General features: G+C 38.6%; 2 protein-coding genes across 3 annotated transcripts; both read right to left on the bottom strand.

Annotated features, from left to right (window-relative positions):
• Window positions 1-78: 78 nt before the first annotated feature.
• Window positions 79-22091, bottom strand: LOC110064081 (uncharacterized). 2 transcript variants are annotated; one of them, XM_089291619.1, is made up of 4 exons: window positions 21948-22091; window positions 3910-4044; window positions 985-1114; window positions 79-835 (listed from the first exon to the last, which is right to left on the bottom strand). In XM_089291619.1, exons 1-3 carry the CDS (start codon window positions 22068-22070, stop codon window positions 1019-1021), a joined length of 354 nt encoding a protein of 117 aa, XP_089147745.1. In that variant the 5' UTR covers window positions 22071-22091; the 3' UTR covers window positions 79-835; window positions 985-1018. The 2 variants fall into 2 exon arrangements, with proteins under 2 accessions (XP_089147745.1, XP_089147744.1); XM_089291618.1 differs by having other exon boundaries at window positions 79-1114.
• LOC149110502 (vesicular inhibitory amino acid transporter-like) lies at window positions 9559-15227 on the bottom strand. Its single transcript, XM_089291617.1, has one exon. It carries the CDS (start codon window positions 12374-12376, stop codon window positions 11060-11062), a length of 1317 nt encoding a protein of 438 aa, XP_089147743.1. The 5' UTR covers window positions 12377-15227; the 3' UTR covers window positions 9559-11059.
• Window positions 22092-22154: the final 63 nt, after the last annotated feature.

Raw genomic sequence — 22154 nt, 5'->3', positions numbered from 1 at the left:
AGGTCAGCTATCTACATCTCTGACGGAGACTGAGGGTGATCCTACTGAGCCTCAACTACGAGTAAGTAAGTAAGTAAGTAAGTAAGTAAAAGCTTTATTAATGTGTCAATGTATTTACTTTTCACAACTAATTAGGGGCACAGCAAGAAAAAAAAAATTAAAATTATTTACAAATAAGGAATAATAATAAAAATGTATATACAATCAAAATATGTGGCATGTATAAATAATACAATAAAACAATGGGTATATAACAGGTAGTCTCTAAGAATTGCAAAGGTCTAAGACTGACCTTGTCGCGTATTTCGCTCTGGCACTTGCCCTCTTCAGCTACATTGGTTTATTATAACATGGAACACACAAGTCCGAGGATTGTTAATGAAAATCACGTTGTAGTGTATTACAATGCAGAAAGGTTAATTTTACAATATTTCGGCTTTATTTCAGAGTCATTGTGGAGACACGGTAGCCTCAAGTCTACCAATCTACAACAGCTTTTCACCTCACACCTCTCCCTTGTAACAGTAACACACTTGTTTTAACACAGGCAGCTGTTCCTTGCACCAGTCTTCTTATCGAGTCCTTCAGTTTAAAGCTTGAAGAACAATTTTATTCTGCATACTCCTTACTGACAGATTAACAAGCTAACGTCCCACAAGTTGCACACTGTAGATTGGTTAGTTCCTGTATGGCTTTCTCTCAGGCCTTCACGGTCAATTGATTTCGGTGACGTATCCGAGACACACTTTCCCTCTCGGGACATGTGACTCGAAAACGATTGAGCAAGGTGAAATATGGAGACGTAGGAACTTGGCAGCACTGTAGCTACAGCAACCTGATAGGTAGGGGAGAGGGGGAGGTTTTTGAGCACATGAAGCCTACAACATGTAATAAACGAGAAGGCCATAAAGCTTATTATCAGTCTCATAATGCTTTCAGATATGAAGCCACCTAAAAAGGATGTAGATTGATGATTTCTCTTACAAATGCAATGAGAGTCCGTTGTGTGTTTGTTCCATTATAATCCACGATTTCTGCTCTCTTGTTCTTGGAATTGCTTCACAACACAGCCCTTGAATGAGGTCAGTCGTACGTCAATCTCTCCCTCTTCAAGCTTAAAACAAAAAAAAGACTGATGTGTTTTAACTTGAACAGGCAATTGTCATACACCAAACCGATATCAAGCACAATCCAACAAAAGTGGTTACTTCAACGTAAAGCTTATGTTCAACTGTTTTCCTGTTTCCTTGGGATTAAACTACTAGGAGTATTTCTTCCTCTGCTTAGGATGCTTGTCCATCCCAGGGTCCCTCCTCCCAGTATTTACAGAATAAAATTGCTGTCATCATTTTATTAGCGAACGGGACTTTGGGCGCGACGCCCAACGAGTTTGCCAAGCAGAAAGGTCTCTAATGAGTCCCTTGGCCGGGACGAAACGAGCTGCGTAAGACTAGCCACGAACAATGTGTTATCACAAGTAACTGTCAACTTTATTGTCAATAATAACAATAATAATAACAATAATAACAATAATAACAATAATAATAATAATAATATTAATAATAATAATAGTAATAGTACAAAGATCTTGAGATTGAAATCGAGAAAACGTGGGGAATGAAAACAACAACTGTCCCAGTGATCATTGGAGCTTTCGGGCTTGTCAAGAAGGGAACAGAAAACTACATTGGCAAGAGCCCAGGCAATATTAGAATAACAGAGCTACAGAAGACCGTCCTCCTTGGAACTGCTCAATACTTAGGAGGACTCTATCCATCAAGTAATCCAGCAGACTTATGACTGCCCTAGGCTCATGGATTGAACTCGGCACCATAAGTTAAAAGCGGCAAGACTTTAAGGACTTATAATAATAATAATAATAATAATAATAATAATAATAATAATGTTTATTAGTAGCTTATAATAATAATAATCATAAAAATAATAATAATAATAACAACAACAACTTTATTTAAGTGCCAAATGTATTTAGCACTGTTTTGCTAATTGAGGACTGTAAATAAACAAACAAATATTGCAAGTAGAACACAAATTATTAATAATCCCAACTGGTGAGAGGCTGACCAGTTGGTTATTTACACAACGCAGTCAAGGAGTTGAACTCAGGACTACCGAGAACAAATCCAGACAGCGGTAGGGTGGAGGATTTGAAGCAGGGACTTCAAGATTTCAAATCCAGCTCCCTAAACCACTTGGCCATGCTGCCTCCCAACATGATGTAATTAACAGGTACTGATTTATGCAATGGGGCAGAGAAGGGCACTGTGAGAATAAAGCTTTTTCCTCAAGACAAATAAGATGTAGATGTAAATGTGTGCATGATTGTCGGTGTTCAGCAAATAGACAACAATGTGAGTACCAATCAGATTTGTGGAAGGTCCAACGGGACATGCTGAGTGTCTACTAATGAGGGTATATATCATGTCATATTTACCAATGCAGAGTTGTTGCTAAGTTCTAGCTGCTGGCTAAATTACCCTGGCTGAGCAAGAGTCCATCACCAGCAAGACTTTGGTTGGCAATTGCTTAGGAACAGGTAATGGGTACTTTTGCAGGTGATAATCATTCATTGTCAAATGATCTTGCATGGTTAAAAATTAAAGGATCAAACAGATAACACAGGAGAGCATTATGACAAATCTATTTGCTATAATTATTGTTTGGTTTCTGCATGTGCTCCAACTGGCCATAAAACCATAATTTGTGAGAGTACATGTACCTGTGTAAGTCAATTAAGAGTTAAAATTTCAAACATGTTTGCTGTCTGCAAGCAATAACAATACATTTAACGAGGCTGGCAAAAGTTTAGAAAAGCACTTTTCTAACAGCTATACTTTGAAGGATGAATACTACCACTGTTTAACAAGTGATGCTATAATAATAGTATCACACAAGTGTCCAATCATTGGTAAACAAGTTGTTTTCTTATGTGATAGTTTACCATAGCAACAATACAACCTGCTAAAAGAACCCTTAATTTTAGCTTTAAGAGCTTACATGTATATCTCGAAAACAAGCTAGGTGATCCCCATATTATATTACTGAATTGTGATAAGCGTAATAAGATGCAACTTTTTGCAAATTTTAAAAATACTCTGTGGGGTGGGTTCAGAGCAACCTTAAATTTTCAGAAATGGAATGTGGCTCTGAGCCCACTCCATAGACTTTGCAAAAAGTTGCATCTTATCATGTTTACCACAATTCAGTAATAAAAAATGGGGGTCACTGAGCTCATTTTTGAGATATAAGTGCTTAAAGCTAAAATCAAGGGTGTTTTTAGCAGGTTACAGTATATTTTTGCTATGGTAAACTACAGTGCCACAAAATTGACAGTGATGGGGCAGTTTTTTAATACCATCATTTTGGCATCAACTGATATAGAGTGATTATAATGACCCATTCAAAATCTACTTCTTGGAAAGTGATGGAAACTGTTTCGAGCCACCTTATACCCTTATCAAACTATGTGAAGCTAGCACGAGCTGTATACTGCCATACAACCCTTCAAGCCTTTGAGAGCACTTGGGAAATACAGAAGGTTGCAACATATGTGTCCTTAAAACCCAATTACTCCCTTTGTGTTTTTTGATACTGTAAATAGCTTAAATCTTTACACGTAGCTTATAACTACAGTTGTATTAACATCAACAAGAAAACTCAAGCCATGAACACTTACATGACTACAACATATGTTTGCATACATGTATTTTTTTAAAACAATAATTCAGTAACCCTTTTCATATATAAACAGAAGGATTGATATTTATACACTGTAAAAACGCTTCTCACTTTGATTGATGCCAAGAGCACTCTTTGTAGTCATAAAAAAATGCACAAACACTGTAAAGCTTTCAAGGTTGAATGCCCTCACTAAAAATACAATCTTACTTCATCCCAGGCATACAGCTCGTCATAGCAGACTTGTGATACACACTTCCTTGTGCACTTGGTTAACTCTAGTCCAAAAACTCCTTGACATTCTTTGGTCTCGCACTCCTTTTCCAAGGGTGAATACTTCTTAGCCTGGAAAGTATGCAGAGAAAAATTATGAGAAACCTCACAAAGATTCTACACTCATTTACTTAGATCAACAATAATTATAAGGTAACTCAGTTAATAGTTACTAATTCAAAGATACTTACATTCTGCTCTAGAATCTCAGATTGTTGATTCCAAGACAAAATTATAAATTTCCTGAGTTTAATACCTACATGACTCTGTATGTTAATGAACTAGCATGAGGTCTGTAGGTATGCCAGTCAAGTTCAACTGAAACAAATAATCGCCATTACTACGCGACTAAGTTAGTTCAGAGGAGTTTTATAAACCTGCGAGCCAGCGAGCCATGCGAGCCAAAGGGCGAGCCATGCGAGCCATGCGAGCCATGCGAGCCATGCGAGCCCTAGTAAAAATGTTAAGATTTTTTATTTGTTACATTTACATTCACATGAGAACAAGAACAAGAGCAACGGAACAAGATGAATAAGATCGCAATATTAAATTCTTGCAATATTAAATTCTAAGGGAAGGGACAACCACATGCAGCAGTCAGCCAACCGACAAAGTTTTGGTAACTCTGATTCACTAAAGTGCGAACCTGTTAAAATTACGCGATTCACTCACCATTCTTGACGCCAATACACGGATTTGCCCTGAAGTACTGTTCTCTTTTTTCTTGAATGATTTTCAACGTGGATATCAATGAATGACAGGTGCCAATGGATACCATTCACTTACCCATTCGAGTAGCGGTGGGGCGGTGGAGCCGTACGTTTCTCTCAGAAAATTTCTCTACTTTAGTCCTGAACCTTAATAAATTTTTGACGCATCGTTTTTATTTTTTGCGGATCCTGGGCGATTTGAATACACAAAATTTTCTCCAAACAACAAAAATATGAAACAAAGAAAAAAATTCATCACACTCAGGGTAGCCATTACTATGACGCAAGACTTGGCACGATGTGGAGATGTTTAGAGCATTTTTCATATTTGCCGCACCAGCAATAGTTCCGGTAACCGAAGCGAGATTAGGATTTTCTTTTGGGAATATTTCAATTGTAGGCACTTTTGTTGCTAAATTTTTATTTAAAATTAATTTCCCAGGCCCGAAAAGAGAGAGTACCCTAGGAGCGAGGTTGTACCGTTTATACTCGTCCCCAGGGTCATCTCCACTTTCAAGATGGCGGGCGAGCGGTTTATAGCGATAGTTTAGTGATAGTCGGGCGCGAGATCTATGTTTCTTGGCGAAAAGTCGACGACCTCTCAGACCAGTTGAAGAAAAAAAAAATACTCGCATAAATGGCTCGCATGACTCGCATGACTCGCATGGCTCACACCGTGGCTCGCATGGCTCGCTGGCTCGCATGGCTCGCTGGCTCGCAGATTTAGTAGGCCCAGTTCAGAGGGCCAATAACTAAAATCAACCAATCAGATTACTCTATTGCTAGTCCAATATTCTATTAGTATTGAACTGGTGCTGTCCTGAATGATCCAAAGTATACATAGCAAGTATACACTTAGTCACCTCCCAATCAGAATTGTGCATTTGAAGTTTGAGATTATTTTTTTCTAGTCCATGATAATAGCATTGTTTCAAAACAATGCCAGCCGTGTAATAAATCCCTTGTTAACCAACCTATCTCGGGACCTTACTGTGAGAATATTGGCCCTCAGTCTTTTTTATACAGTATAATGGAACTTTTAAGAGTCTGCTGATAAATTTTTGTGCTTGCAATCCATTCTTGACAAGCTCACATTCAAAAGTTAAGCATTCAATTACATTTTTTTACCTCCTTTTCATGACAGTTAAACTCCAATTGTTCACAAAAAGTTGTGAACTGTTTTCTTTTGTGGAGTTAAATGTTTGAAAAAGGAATCATTGACCGAAACTAATTCATGAGTGGTTCATGTTAGCGGTCTTTATTGTAAAATTCAGACTGCTCAGGAAACCAATCACAATTCTCCTTTTCACTGTGGACCAGTTTGCCATATGATAAATGCAAGAATATGACGTCAGTTTGTTTATGCGTACTTTTTCATGGCAATTTTTTTCATCGATATTGACACTTTTTAAAACATAATTCCTATTGTTCGTTTCGTAAAATATGGAAAAATGTAATAATTCTTCCGGACATGAGGAAGATTATTCCTGTGAGCTACCAAAATTAATATTTCGAGCTCAAATTTTTTGCCGGGCCTCCACCTAAGAGATTTGATCATTTAAGTCACCAGGAGTGGAATCAGCTGGCTGAACAAAGGCACTCGGGGCTCGGAGACGGTCCCCCAAAAAACAACAAACTGGTCTGTATCAACCCTTCGAGATTAGTAATGCATAGCGGGAATTTTAGAGAGAATTTTTCAGCGATTTGGCAACAGTAAAATTCAGCACTAGCTTTCATTGTAAAACTTTTATAAGACTTGTACATGAGAGTTTTACCAAATTTCTGTTTTAAGTGAAGCTTTACATACGAAATTCTTCTGTTTCAAAAACGTTAAAGATAATACTTTTACTGAACTTTAATAAGGAAGTTTTATCAAGTGTTGGTAGCCTCTGATGAATTATTTCAGTCGGCCCGGGGTTCAGTTTCGGCTCGATCGTGAATTCAAGTCTTGAAGGAACGTCAGCCGCTTGAAGGAACGACTGTATCGTCCACAAATGTAAGCTTACATTTCCAACATTTCCTTTTAGCCTCAGTTTTCTTTCCAATTAAGCTTACTTTACCAAATAACGAAAGTAACAGAGATCATGTTTTTAAAGTCATTCATCAATCATGTGTTCAATTTAACAAATGGTAAACGCCATAGCGTGCACTATTGAGTTTTGGATGCACGCGTGAGGTTGTTAAGCACGAAAGAAGCGTAAGAGTCGCACGAGGCTATCGCCTCGAGCGACTCTAGCTTCTTGAGTGCTTAGCAAACCTCCCAAGTGCATCCATAACTCAATAGTGCACGCTATGGCGTTTACCACTTGTTTTATAACATAACATTGAGACATTGGAACAACAGAAGTCCTTTTATCGAGCTACATCACAAAAAAATGTTCGTGTAGTCTTACATGACAAGAGAAAACAAGCGCGCGAAAATTCATTCATGACAACCGACTGCACACCAGTAACTCGATAACGTTTCATCTTCAGACAACTGTGAAGACAGTTTCGCATTTCTGGCAGAAGGACGTCGGCCATTACTTTGGAAACAATGTCTGTCAAAAGATTTGCTTTGTAAACATTAGCACACACGTCAGCAGCGTACACCCATGGGCGAATAGTAGACGGTAAATTAACCAATCAGAGCGCGCGCTTTGCTTTAGTTATGTTATAATTCAACCTTAGACGCGTAACTATCAACTTAAAACGAAGTGGAAAGGAAAACGTAACCCACAAACCTGCTATTGGAGAAGAGCATCTCAAATTAAACCGATCAAAGCCAGGGGCGTTTGTCCGCTTTCTTCCCCACTCTCGCTTTTACAGCTGTAACAAATGTCCGGTTCCATAGTCTTCTTTTCTTTTGCCGAAGAGGCCGCGAAGGACAGAGAGCTCAACCACCAAAGTTTGTCTTCAATCCTCGGAAAACCGATCCAAATTTTACAAACTTTGAAGAAACGCTTTTACCGACAGCAGTTTTCGTTTGTTAGCTTGATATTTGGGTTAACTGAGCAGTTTCAAGTTGTTTGTTTGTTGGAGATCGAGAAAACGTAAACTAACTCACCGCGATCCAAGAAAAATGTTGTTGTGTCGCTTTGTCAGATATTTGAATGAACATTTACGCACGGTTGATCGTGCTTTTGACTCCATGTAAGCAGGACGAGATTCGATAAATACTTCCATCCGAGGAAAGATGTTAAAAGTCTCAATGTTCTAAAAGAAATGGTAAGCGTGCAGCATGCAATTATCGAGCTATGGATGCACTTGGGAGGTTTGCCAAGCACGAAACAAGCTAGAGTCGCTCTCGGTTATCACCTGGTGCGACTCTCGCGATTCTTTCGTGCTTACTGCAACCTCCTGCGTGCATCCATAACTCGATAGTTGCACGCTGCACTCTTACCATTTCTTAACTAGTACAGCCCTGGCCAAACGGACTCGCAAGTAGACGCAAGTTCTCAACTTGCGTCTACTTGCGACTCCGTTTGGCCAGGCCTTGCGTGCACTTGAGTTGACTTGCGATGACTTGCGCTCACTTTGGTTGAGATCAAATTTGCACGCAAGTCGACGCAAGTCACCGTCTGGCCACCAAACCCAAGTCAACGCAAGTTGAGTGACGTCCATTAATCTATTATTAGCCGATGAAATACAGGATATGTCTGCCTTGAAATGGTTTTTTTGCGACCTGCGTGTACTTGCGAGGAAACTTGCGAGTCCGTTTGGCCACCCAACGCAAGTCTCTACGTAAGTTCAACTTGTGGCTACTTGCGACTGAGGTGCAATGTAAATCTGTGAAGCACTGTTACTGCACCTTCTACTGTTACTACAACTTCTACTGGTATTACAGCTTCTTCTGTTCCTACACTTTCTGTTACTATTCACCTTTTGTTACTACACCATCTACTGTTACACCTTGTTGTGTTACTAAACCTTCTACTGTTATTACCCTTTGTTATCCTGTTACCCTTTTTAGTGTAGTCCTTGGATAATTTTAAAACTATAATTTTTGGTCAAGTCTTTATACTTAAACTTCTTGTAAACAGCGTAAAGGTATAGAAAGATTACCTTTCGTTGAGCTACCTAACCTCGCCTCTACGCGCTTGGTTTAGTATAGGCGTTGCATTACGTCATTTTCTTTAGTTCAGAAGTCCTTTGGTGCGCTTGCCCTGCTACTTGTGTTTGTTTGTTTTTTTTTTTTATCATGCTGCGTAAGTGGTGTTCTCGGTATCTCGTAAAAGAGGTAATGGCCATGACGTAACGAAATACCGTATAGTAGTTCTTACTTACATAGTCCACTTTCATCTAATATTGTTTGTATTACTGGAACAATTTACCAGACTCAGTTAAACAAAGTACTGAAATCCATTGCTAATTTTCGTGAATGCATCAGTAGTATGGTAGAATTTAAAGGGTGTACCTTTAACACTTGTTCATGGGTTTTAGAAATATAAATTTATCAAAATTCTTTACGGCGTCTATTTCTATTCGTCTTACAGGTTTTTGCTGACTAATTACGATCTGTTTAGTTAGGTTTGGCTTGATTTTTAGACGTATAATTTACACTTTACCTTGTTTTATATTTTAGCACTATTTTGTCGAGCGTTTTTGACAGGGTCCTCTGGCTCCGAAAATTGAGCAGTCAATTCATACGTCTTCGACCTTAAATAACTTATTATCAATTATTATTGTGTTTTACAAATGTATGGACACGGCAGGCAACATCAGCTACGTTACGACAAAATAAATGAGTGTGGTGAAAACTGATGCCCCGTAATGAGAACTTTCGTCAATTGTTAAACAGAACCTGACAACAAAATAACAAATCCAAGCTAAAACTGAAAGCAAATTGCATAATTCATTTCCTTATAGCTGGTAATGACTCGAGAGGGAAACTCCATTCCTCCAACATAGATCAGAAGATCCTTTATTTTAACATTTTCACCAATACACTTTTCCATTTAAGCATGCACTTTCAATTTTCTTACTTGTTTCCACTAGCACTTAATTGCACAATAACTAATTTACAATATGTGTATGTACGAAATGACTACGATAATATTGCTTGAAGACAGCTCCGCATAAAAAAATACAACCGTTTTTCAGAACCAAACAAACAAAAAAAGAAACAAGAAAATAAAAAGATTATTTCTGTGACAAAAGTTATTCAGTACACATATAAATGAAAGTTATTAAACAATTTCCTTCGGTAAATGATAATTATTCTCCACGCGTGCACATAGGTCAGATTTTTAACAATAAATGCAAAAGACTGTATTGATTATGTCAGTGAATTAATTAGTTTTTTATCGTGTAGGTGTGGCATATGGGGAGCTTACTGCATCACATTAATCGTGAATAGGAGTAGTTAAGTGTTATGAATGCCATTAGAAAACTGTCCATAACAAATGTTGAAAAAGGCGGTTTTTACTTGAGTGTTGAAAGTAATTTTCAATTGCTTTAATTTGTTTCAAATTTTGATTGGTTCACAGGATTGTCTCTGAACGTCCTCTCTGTTCTTTGTGATTGGTCAGTGTGGTTACTTTGGGTTTGGTCTTAGACACTCAATCAAAAACCGCTTTAACGTAAATATGCATATTTCATACTTGGTAGGGGACTGGAATTGCTAACACAAGTGCTAAATAAGTATTTTTCTGGGTGAAAATTTATTCTTTAATAGTGCCACCGTGACAAGAAAAATATGTTTTCTAGCCTGAAGTTTACTGGCAATGAAACTAAAGAAGGGAATTCTGAAAAGATTTCTCCATTGGCGACTAATTATTATCAGAATTAAGGTCATTCCACTGGAATAGAACCTGCACTGAGATTTTTGTGAAACTTTGCCTATTGATTGTTTATATTATAGGAACTTAAAATTGAAATAAAAATGAGGGGTCCCCATATGTTCGTTTAGAAGCAACAGCACCTTGTTTATACCCATATAAATCCTTATAATAGCACCATGATTGTGGTCACGATTGCTTGCTAAATTCACGTTTCGACGATTGCTTTTTGTTCTACACTGAAAACTGGTCCATATTTATTTTACACAGAGAAATTTATTACTTAATTCAAAACAACAGAAAAAAATGATAGGTCACCGTACTCGTTCGCGAGAAAATGACGATTTACCTCTATGGCGAGGTCCAGCTGTAAAGAAAAAGCCGCCATTTTTTAATGCGCGCGCGCTAATCACGCGTGAAATTATGCGCAGTAGGGATGCGCAATGCAATACTGGGGAATAACCTTAATTCCTATATTATTGCTTTCATGATGACGCCAGTCTGACGTCAGTGTAGATTTCAATCTTGAACATTCTCCTCGGATACTTACATGTAAAAGATAAAAACAATGTTTTTTCTCTCTTTCAAAACAAAAATGCTGTGAAACCAGGTTATTCGTTACTCGTCAGGTTCGATTCTCCACATTCTATAAAAATCATACTCTTTAGCGATCTGAATGGAAGAAAACACCACTCCACAGACGCAGCCTACGATACCAAACACAGCTATAGATAGATCGAATAATATGTGATACCAAGGCATAGTAGAGTAATGAAGCTTAATATGAAAAAGACAAGGATAAATCAAAACCAAAATAGTGCCGGTAAAACTTCCGACAAAGGCCATCAGTAAACCGAAGTGTGGCACGAAAATTGCAACTAGAGTCGAGAGCAAGATAAAAACGAACCTGAACACCAATTTTGGCGTTGATTTTTTGTTGCACCCCAATGGTTCGTCTTTCATTTCGGCAAACAGAGGAATATTGAGCTGGTGTTCAAAAATGTCATAAAGAGTGAACATAGGAACAACGTAAAACAAAAGCGCCGTCAAGATAACTGCCAAGGAAAGAGAGATACGAAAAGCGCCATGCGGAACACTTAATGTCATAATCTGCTCGGTATGTTCTCGAAAACAAAAGAACACTAGGATTCCATAGTTGAACTTGATAATGGTAACAAGCGTGTAGGTGAAATCCATGATGGCGTTGAACTCTCCTGGGTATCGCATGGACTTCTCAATGATCGGTAGATAAGCCTGCGAGGAATACGTCACCACGATTATTCCCATGGCGATGGACATTTCTTTGAAGCTCAACGAAGCTAGTTCGTGTGTCCTCCATTGCTGATAATGAGCCAAAGCATATATCAGCACACAGGTTGAAGTGACCAGAGCGACAATAACGGTCAAGAGACTGATCCATGAAATGTGCTTCATCGTGCGTACGCCCGCACACGGCAGCACGGCAAGGGACACCACGGCGATCCAAACGCTCTCCGAAACGAAGCTATCCGGGAACGTATGATGCAACACAGTTCCACACATGATTAGAAACAGAGTGCAATGCGAAAATTGCTCAAAAAAATTGGTGATATGAACCATAACACGGCCACAGCGTGGCCAAAATGCCTCACCTAGGTCAGCGTACGTCGACTTAGAAATATTTTCATAAGCCGTGTCCTCTTGCAGACAGTAGATGAGGAGTTTTCCTGTGTAATTTCCCAGAGCAGCGACGAGAATTATGAGAATAATTCCCCAATAACCGGTCAAGCGTATAACATATGGCATGGCGAGGATTCCCGTGCCCATGTTAGCATTAAAAATATTGAAAAGCGCTTGAAGAGAAGACGTTTTGTTGTCTAACTCTTTCTCGGCGTCCTCTTGGTCAGGTTTGGTTCCTTTCGCCAAAAGGGGCGAAGATGCTCTGGACTCGCTCATAGCAAGATCGTGGCCACTGATTGTATCACTTTCAATCAAGTTATTTTTTTGTTTGTTTGTTTGTTTTTTTTGCAAATATTGCTCACTTCAAATTCGCTCAGCTTCATGTCAGATATCTATTCGGGCGCTGTTACGGTGTTTTAACCGGAGGATTACATCTCGTGCCGGGTTTACAATGATTCAATGATTGAGTCTTTTGCATAGATACATCCACATCTAGATATTGTAGAAACAATAGACCCTTTTCATAAATGGCTGCCAATTTAAAATTCTTTTGTATGCATTTAAATTAGCCTTACTAACCTCGTTTCCGAGTAAAAGTTCTTTTGAATCAGCAACTTCAAAATGAGATTAGTAAGGCTAATTTTAATACTTGCAAAAGAATTTATAATTGGCCGCCATTTATGAAAGTAGTCTATGTGAGGAGTTTATTGTGTGATATTTATAACTTGATTACAAGGTAACAGAACACACCGCATGTTGACTTCGTCTTTGTTAGACAGTCACCCGGCTGCGCGTCCAAGTGTTTTATAAAATCCCTTCCTCTAGTCACGAGAAAAGTTTCAATTTCCATAGCAAAGAAGTACCTGAGGCATTGCCTGATGAAGCGTAGATTAATGGAAATACCAAAGAAAACTTTCTTTTTAATTGCTTATATCGATCTCAAGACATCGTTTTTTGAATTAACCTGACGTTTTCACTCCCATGCTTACGGCGTGCGATGACAGGTACCGACACCATTTTGGGGAACACGTATGAACTCTGAGATCTGTTTCCCCAAAACAAGCCTGCAAATAATTTTTGTCTATAAGCAGGTCATTTGTCAGGGCAAAGACAAGTTTTGACCTGACAAAAAGCCAGTCTGGTCGGACAATTTTTTTTCTGTTGTTAAAAATTAAAAATAAGGCCCAGTTCAGACGCCGAACTTTTCATGAGCCGAATCAAATACATTGAATTAAGTACATGAAAAGTTCGGCGTCTGAATCAGTTAAGAACGGCTATTTGAATTTGGAACGGCCCAGCCGTTCTTCCCGCCTAGCTCAGCCGGGAATTTCGGCTTTGGAACGGCTTTGATTCAGACGTCGAACTTTTCATGAGCCGAACCTAATGTATAAATTATTATAACGTATTTTACAAGCAGTTTTTACTTTGCCTGAAAATCGCTGACATTTCGATGTGTTTTGGTTTAAACTAAATAAAGTTCGGCGAATTAAGTTCGACGTCTGAATCAACAGGTGTACTTTTGATAATTTGGGTCGGTCCAAATTCGAATTAAGTTCGGCTCATGAAAAGTTCGGCGTCTGAACTGGGCCTAAGAGACATTTGAGACATTTTGGTATGTCAGCGTAGAGCCTTCGCCAAAATGTTGGTTGCAAATTCGAATTGCTTAAAAGCAAAGTCAATTGAGTGTAAAATTGATACTAGCAACAGAAAGGGGACCTTTACATTAAGTCAGGTATTATTTTACCGTTAAAAATTGACAAATTTACAAACGTTTCTACCCCTAGTTTGTACCTCTCACTTGCCACACGTGTATTCCGTGGTTTCCCGGGTATCAAGTTTCTCAGGAAACCACGGGAAAATCCCGCGTAGACAGCTTGTCAGTATAAAAACTCACATTAGCATTCAGAGACTTGAAAATTGGCTGAAATGAATTCTTCGACTTTTTCTGAAGGCAAGTTTCCCCTGAAAAGTTTCGGGGTCAATTGAATAAAAAATTTTCGCAATTAGATGAAATTCGAATTGGAAGTGGTCGTGACTGGTGACTAGTCTACAAAGCGTGACTGATTTGTGCATTTGCACGCTTTTCACAAAAACATGTCTACGGCACGGAAACTAATTCAAACTATATTGAATCACAGACTTAAAAACACCTATAAAGAGCTATAACTGATTTTTGATCATACGAACTAGAAAAACATTTGGTTACGTTTTAGAGGTTTTTGAAAGCGATTGCTTTCAGATAAAAGAAACGTGAGAATTTGGGCTGTGTATTCAATTTACGTAATGTTTCAATCGGGTCAAATTACGACTAGGAATTAATTCCACAACACTTGCAGATAACAAACTAGAAGTAACAACATAAGAACTCAGATTTTAGTAGTTTTTCAGACAAACGTAATTCAGACTAAATGGGGCTTCACGATCTGTCACGACACCAGTGCAAAATGCGTACATTAAAACGAAGCTTGAATGGTAGCGCTGATGTGGCGTGTTTACAATTCGGCGTGACATTTGAGACGTGCACTGCGCGCGATAGAGTTATTTCTCAGAAGGCATGTGCTAAAACCCAGATGGTGGACTCTGGACGATAGACGATAGACGATGGACGATGGACGATGGACGATGGACGATATCTCTGACATTCATTTATTTCTCTCAGACAAAGTATAAAATTGTCACACAATCTTTTGCTTTTGTCACGCGATGTTAAAATATCGAACAGCGAAAATTCGAGGACAAAGTTGTGATCGCGAATTGTTCGTCACGCAATATCACGGATTCCTTCTTTTATCACGCGATGTCACCATGGAATTTTGAAATAGTGCATGGCGAAAATTCGTGCCCGCCCCGCTCCCCAGCAAGAAAAAAAAACAAACAAACTTATTTTGACTGGACAAATTTTGACCGCGGATTTTATGTCACGCAATGTCAGTTATTCATTTATTAAATTCTGACAACAAAGTATAAATTTCACACAAAATCTTTTTCTTTTGTCCCGCAGTCGATTGCTTTTTCACATGAATTATTCCAGACTGCACGCAGAAATGACGCAGGAGAATCGTAGCCCATACGGCAAGCACGTGATATGTTTTTGCATGAGTTGTCGTGGGGTGGGTGGGGGGGGGGGGGGGGGGGGAATAAGCAGCCTCACCTTTGTTTTTAAGCTGTTTCGGTGAAGCTTTCCACAAGCGGTCTGCCAGGATTATCGGTGCTTCCCATTACCATTTTTCCCTTCCTTTCCTCACGTGTTTCAATTTCATTTTCGCCAGCTCTGAAAGTTTTTATTGCAAGTATTTCAAAACTCCATGGTGACATCATGTGACAAAAGCAAAAGATTGTGTGGAAAATTTATTCATGTTTATGTACTTTGGCTGAGAGAAATAAATAAATACGTGACATTGCGTGACGAAAAATCCGCGATCAGAACTTCGTGATAATTTGTCCAGTCCAAATAAGTTATATTTTTGCTCGGGGGAGGGGAGGGGGGAGGGCACGAATTTTCGCTGTTCAATAGCGACAAATAAATGAATGTCAGAGATATCGTCCATCGTCCATCGTCCATCGTCCATCGTCCATCGTCCATCGTCTATCGTCCAGAATCCACCGTCTGGGTTTTAGCACATGCCTTCTCAGAAATGGAATAAAAACGAAACTGTGATAACAAAGCTTTTTCCGTAGTATTATGTGGCAATATAATAAAATAACTTGCTTCATATTCAGTCACAAATTTCCAGTTAAAATATTTTTCGTTTAGCAGAAAAGCTCGGTCAGACTGTCCGACCAGACTAAGTTTTTACCTGTCAAAACCTCAAATTTACCGGACAATTGTCCGATGACCGACTGTTATTTGCAGGCTTGCCAAAACCCAAAACCCAAAACGCAAAACCCATCATGAAGAAAAACCCGACTACTTTTACTTTGGCCGTTTCGATTGAGTACAACAAGGCCTTACAATAGTGTGGTTGTACTACAACGTATTTGGCGCTCTGCGCTCCGATGATTGAGTAACATTAATAGCGGCCGCCCTGCATAATTAACCTTATCTTAAGGTTTTGCACGACCGAAGAAGAAAGCGAAAGTGCCATGTCCTCAATGAAATGGGTCCCTTACTGCCGAAAGGAATGAAAGCGTTGAAATCGACGGGTAGACGAATTCTGACAGGTCTCGCGTTCCCCGGCCTCATAGCAGGTATGTTCTGTATGAAAAGGCCAACAACTATACGAATTTGTGGAACGCCAGTAAGTTCAAGTGTCCCTTGCGTCAAATAGTTTAGTGGCTTTTGCTTCTACTCTTCAGCTTGAACGCTACCTATCTTATTTGTTACTAATCTTCGCGCGTGTACGTTCGCGATTTTCGCGTTTTGGAAAAAAAACGCAAAATTTAATACTGCTGAGCCAAGAAAAAAGAGAACCCAGACTATAAAAGAAAGATACATCAATTTTTGTTCTGAGTCGCAAACTCGTTGTTAATTGTTTAGTTTCTGTCCTTGAAAATATACAGTGTTATGGCCTCTTCTCTACCAGTTAGCATTCTTCCTCCGATTCACCGTTTATCTTTCGCCTAGAAATGCTAAAAACCTCTTAATACCGTCATCAAATCTTTCATAATTTCTTTGTTTCTTGCAGTGTAACGGGGTACGCGGATGAGGAGAGTACCGGAGAGTACAGGCAAAAATAAGTAGGCATAAATTGTCGAGTAAAGATACTTACAGATGGTGTACTACAGTCGATCCTCTTTGAGCGAGTAGTTATGTCGCGCAGGCCATTACTGTTCGAAAAATACCAGAAGTTTCGCCCAGCTAGATCACTAAGCAATCAGATCACGAGCGCAGCACTTTCATTACAGAATAAATAAGCGACCACTTACTAAAGATCACTTCACCACACCTCATCTGACTACAGGCGGATTATTTGATGATTCAATATGGAACCAACCGAGGCTCTGATGACCTCAGGATTCCTGTTATTTTTGATATTTTAATGACTGCCAGTGGCACGCTGGTGATCAGCAAATAAACCTTACAGTTTAGAGTCATCTCTTTGATCCTTAGTTTGTTTGTTTTTATGTTTAATGTACTGAAGAGACATTTGGCAACCGGTTTGTTTAGACCGCAAGTTACAATGGGAAGCATCCGGGGTCAGCCAGCCTGTCAAGAATTAGCATGGCTACAACGAACTTTTTTGCAAACACGAAATTGATTTCGTGCTGTAAAACAGAGTAGTATGTATCTTGTCATGTATTGTCCATGTTTCCTTAATCGTCATCATTAACTATAGCTGAACGCGATACAGTTAAGAATGGTATCTTGGTAAAATATAAGTGCATGTCGTGACATAAGAGTAACAAAGGTTCCCGAATTTCGCGAAGCTTCGAGAATTTTACAGAGTCACGAACAAATAGTGGCATAATAGGAAAAAAGAAACTTCGAGACCTCGCTTTCTCCCGGGAACTTGCAACAGTAACAATACAGTTTCCAGAAGAAGTGGATTAATGTTTAAAATGCTTAAATAAAGTTACTGATACTAATCAGTGAGGAGCATAAATACCTAGTCGTCAGTCTATGGTAGCTGTCTCTCAGACACTGTTCTCAGTCCTAACATCTTCTACCTTTCTCAGTAGGGAAGAAACATCAGGTAGGATTACCCTTAATAGATAATTTACTTTCGTCCACTGATCTGTTACTGTCGAGCCTAAAGTTTTAATCCCTTGCAAGACCTACTCCGGTTAATATTCAACTAAAACGTCTCAGCTTTCCCTCTCCTATTTGAGATTATTACCCTTTAAATATTACTAAAGTCAAATTAACAAATCGAATGTGGTTTAGCGTTGTCTGTACTTTTATAGACAGCGACATCATCACACTGATCAGGAAAGTGTAGTAACAGTAGAAGGTGTAGTAACAGTGGAAGGTTTAGTAACAGTAATAAGGTGTAGTAACAGTAAGAAGGTGTAGTAACAGTAAGAAAGTGTTGTAAAAGTAGAAAGTGTAGTAATAGTAGAAGGTGCGGTAACAGTAAAAGGTGCAGTAACAGTAGAAGGTTCAGTAACAGTGCAAGATGTAATAACAAAAAAAAGTGTAGTAACAATAGGAAGATGTAGTAACAATAGTAGGTGTAGTAACAGTAGAAGGTACAGTAACAGTAAGTATATGTGGTAACGGTAAGAAGGTGTAGTAACAGTACGAAGGTGTAGTAACAGTAAACAGGTGTAGAACAGTAGAAGGTGCAGTCACAGTAAAAAGGTGTAGTAACAATAAGAAGGTCTAGTAACAGTAAAAAGGTGTAGTGTCAGTGAAAGGTGTAGTAACAGTACAAGATGTAGTAACAGTGAAAGGTGTAGTAACAGTAGAAAATGTAAAAGTAGCAGTAAGAAGGTGTAGTAACAGTAAGAAGGTATAGTAACAGTAAGAAGGTGTAAAAGTAGCAGTAAGAAGGTGTATTAACAGTAGAAGGTGTAGAAACAGAAAGAAGGTGTAGTAACAGTAAGAAGGTATAGTAACTGTAAGAAGGTGTAGTAACAGTGGAAGATGTAATAAAAGTAGAAAGTGTAGTAACAGTAAGAAGGTGTAATATCAGCACAAGGTGTAGCAAGAGTGAAAGGTGTAGTAACAGTGGAAGGTGTAGTAACAGTAGAAGGTGTACAGTGTAGTAACAGTGCAAGGTGTAGTAACAGTAGAGGATGTAGTAACAGTAGAAGGTGTAGTAACAGTAGAAGGTGTAGTAACAGTAAAAGATGTAGTAACAGTAGAAGGTGTAATAACAGTAGAAGGTGTAGTAACATTAGATGGTGTTGACACATTTCAAGATGTAGTAACCATAGAAGGTGTATTATATAACAGTAGAAGGAGTTGCAACAGTAGAAGGTGGAAAGACATGATTGATCATCATAGTTATATACACAACTTAGGCAGTTGTGAAATTAAAGCCTGAAACAATTCAGGCCTGAACTTGATTCGAACCCATAACCTCTGTGATACCGGTGCAGTGATCTATAAATGGAGCTATCAAGCCAACTGAGAGCTAATCATATTGTGAGTTCATTATGTGCCCGTCGATGGTGAAGAATGCAAAAGAATATATGAAAGAGCATATATTTGAACTGTGGAGAAAGATATGAAGACATGATTGATCATCGCAGTTATATACAAAACTTAGGCAGTTGTGAAATTAACGCCTGAAAAAAATTTAGGCCTGAACGAGATTCGAACCCATGGCCTCTGCGGTGCCGGTGCACTGCTCTACCAACTGAGCTATCAAGCAAACTGAGAGCTGATCATATTGTGAGTTTGTTGTATACCTGTCGATGGTGAATAATGCAAGTGAATATATGAAAGTTCATACTTGAACTGTGAAAAAAGATATGAAGACATGATTGATCATCGCAGTTATATACAAAACATAGGCAGTTGTCAAATTATATACACAACTTAAGCAGTTGTGAAATTAAAACTCACAATATGATCGCCTATCAGTTGGATTGATAGCGTAGTAACAGTATAAGATGTAGTAACAATGGAAGTTGTAGTAACATTGGACTGTGTAGTAACAGTGTAAGCTGTAACGTGTAACAATAGAAGGTGTATTAACTGTAAAAGGTGTTGCAACAGTATAAGGTGTAGTAACAATAGAATATGTAGTAACAGTAGAAGGTGTACTAACTGCAGAAGCTGTTGCAACAGTATAAGATGTAGTAACAGTACAAGGTGTAGTAACAGTACAAGGTGTAGTAACAGTAGAAGATGTAGTAACAGTGGAAGGTGTGTTAACTGTAGAAGGTATTGCAACAGTATAAGATGTAGTAACAGTACAAGGTGTAGTAACAGTAGAAGGTGTAGTTACAGTAGAAGGTGTGTTAACTGTAGAAGGTATTGCAACAGTATAAGATGTAGTAACAGTACAAGATGTAGTAACAGTAGAAGATGTAGTAACAGTGGAAGGTGTAGTAACAGTAAGAAGGTGTAGTAACTTTAGAAGGTATAGGAGCAGTAGAAGGTGTAGTAACAGTTGAAGGTGCAGTAACATTAAAACAGTGTAGTAACAGTGGAAGATGTAACAACAACAAACAACAAAAAGCTTTATTAACGTGTCTGGGGTATTTAGTCACAGTGGAAGGTGTAGTAATAGTAGGGGGTAGAGTAAAAGTAGAAAGTGTAGTAACAGTAGAACGTGTAGTAATAGTAGAAGGTGTAGAAACAGTACTAGTGGAAGGTGTAGTAACAGTAGAAGGTGTAGTAATAGTGGAAGGTGTCGTAATAGTAGAAGGTTTAGTTATAGTAAGAAGGTGTAGTAACAGTAGAAGATTTAGTTACAGCAGAAGGTGTAGTAACAGTAGAAAGCGTAGCAACAGTAGAAGGTGTAGTAACAGTAGAAGATGCAGTAATAGTAGAAGGTGTAGTAACAGTAAGAAGGTATAGTGACGGTAAGAAGGTGTAGTAACAGTAGAAGGTGTAGTAACAGTAAGAAGGTGTAGTAACAGTAGAAGGTGTAGTAACAGTAAGAAGGTGTAGTAACAGTAGAAGGTGTAGTTACAGTAGAAGGTGTAGTAACAGTAGAAGGTGTAGTACAGTAAGAAGGTGTAGTAACAGTAGAAGGTGTAGTTACAGTAGGTAGATATAGTAACAGTAGAAGATGTAGTGTAGTAACAGTGCCGAATTTAGAACTTGAGCTAAAGGGGGGGGGGGGGGGGAGAGGGTGCCCGGTTTTGTTTTGCCTGGGCTGCCAGCGTTTCTTCGCTCTGTGATTTGTTCTTTTTTACCCAAAAGTAAGGGGGTCCTGGCAGCTAACAGTAAGAAGGTGTAGTAACAGTATTAGATGTAGTAATAGTAACAGGTTGTAGTAACAGTAACAAGGTATAGTGACTGTAAAAGGTGTAGTAACAGTAAGAAGGTGTAGTAACAGTAAGAAGGTGTAGTAACATTAAGAAGGTGTAGTGACAGTAAGAAGGCGTAGGAACAGTAAGAAGGTGTAGTAACAATAGGAAGGTGTGGTAACAGTAAAATGTGTTGCAGTAGAAGGTATAATAGCAGTAGAAGGTGTTCCAACAGTATATAAGATCTAGTAATTTAAAAAAAAAGGTGTAGTTACAGTAGAAGGTGAAATAACACTAGATGTAGTAACAGTACAAGAATGTAAAAACAGTAGAAGGTATAGTAGCACGTGAAGGTGTATAATGCAATTTTAGTATATACTATAAGTAATGCAATTCTAATAATGCAATTTTAGTATACGCTATAAGTCCTGATGTTTTACCCAGGTATAAATAAAGTTAAAATATATAAATAAATAAATAAAATAAATAAACATAGCCTTAGCAAAGCGGGCGTTCTGATTGGCTCATCTGCTTGATCCATTTGCTTGTGCGTTGCACGCTGACGTTCAAGAATATGTGATGTGAGCATTTCTATTGTACATCTGTACCCTTGAAGCCTCTGACAAGAATTACGTCAATAAATCAAGATCAAGGCCTGAGCAATCGAGAAATTTGATCACAAACTGTTAAAAACAAAACATGGACGAACAGCGATGGCCAAATTCTAATAAAAACCACTGGTTACATGAGCCAGACTGGCGTGGAATGGTTAAGATAGATTGGTTGGCCGCCCATGGCGATATCAGTGAAACACATCACATGAAAATAAGGTTGCCCTCATCTTTCAGCTTGATCGCATGCCATTAAAAGACATTAAGTTAACCTCGTTTTCGTTTTAAACATGGATTTCAAAGGAGCTTACATGTACACCGTGAATGACACGAAAATCTGTGCTCGCCTCGATGTCCTTAGTGAATAAAGGTAGATGTTGACCTAGGAAACAATCGACAAATCTCAAGAAATCAAACAAAATACTCACTAGTCTCTGCTTTTTCCTGAAAGTATAACGCTTGTAACGAAAGTCTTTTGCATCCAAGAGGCAAAGCAGCAATGCAACACAAAATAACGCTACCAATAGACCTTTAACATTGCTCCAAACCATCCTCCATGTTTTCTTTCGACCCGGTTGAAAGACTGGGTCGAACTCGTTTCCAGTCTACAAACAAACTGGCAAATAAAGTATGCA

The sequence above is a fragment of the Orbicella faveolata genome, unplaced genomic scaffold, assembly GCF_042242905.1.
Source record: "Orbicella faveolata isolate gen_17 unplaced genomic scaffold, um_ofav_v1 contig_24, whole genome shotgun sequence".
Classification (NCBI taxonomy): Eukaryota; Metazoa; Cnidaria; class Anthozoa; order Scleractinia; family Merulinidae; genus Orbicella; species Orbicella faveolata.
This window is presented reverse-complemented; position numbering and strand designations above follow the sequence as displayed.

Bases quoted from the DNA above. Each gene is read 5' to 3' on its own strand.
- LOC149110502 (XM_089291617.1), bottom strand. From the start codon at position 12,376: ATGAGCGAGTCCAGAGCATCTTCGCCCCTTTTGGCGAAAGGAACCAAA.
- LOC110064081 (XM_089291618.1), bottom strand. From the start codon at position 22,070: ATGGTTTGGAGCAATGTTAAAGGTCTATTGGTAGCGTTATTTTGTGTT. The intron at 4,045-21,947 runs GTGAGTATTTTG...CATACTTTCCAG, and splicing joins TCAGGAAAAAGCAGAGACTA to GCTAAGAAGTATTCACCCTT. The intron at 1,115-3,909 runs GTAAGATTGTAT...TTTTGTTTTAAG, and splicing joins AGCTGTATGCCTGGGATGAA to CTTGAAGAGGGAGAGATTGA.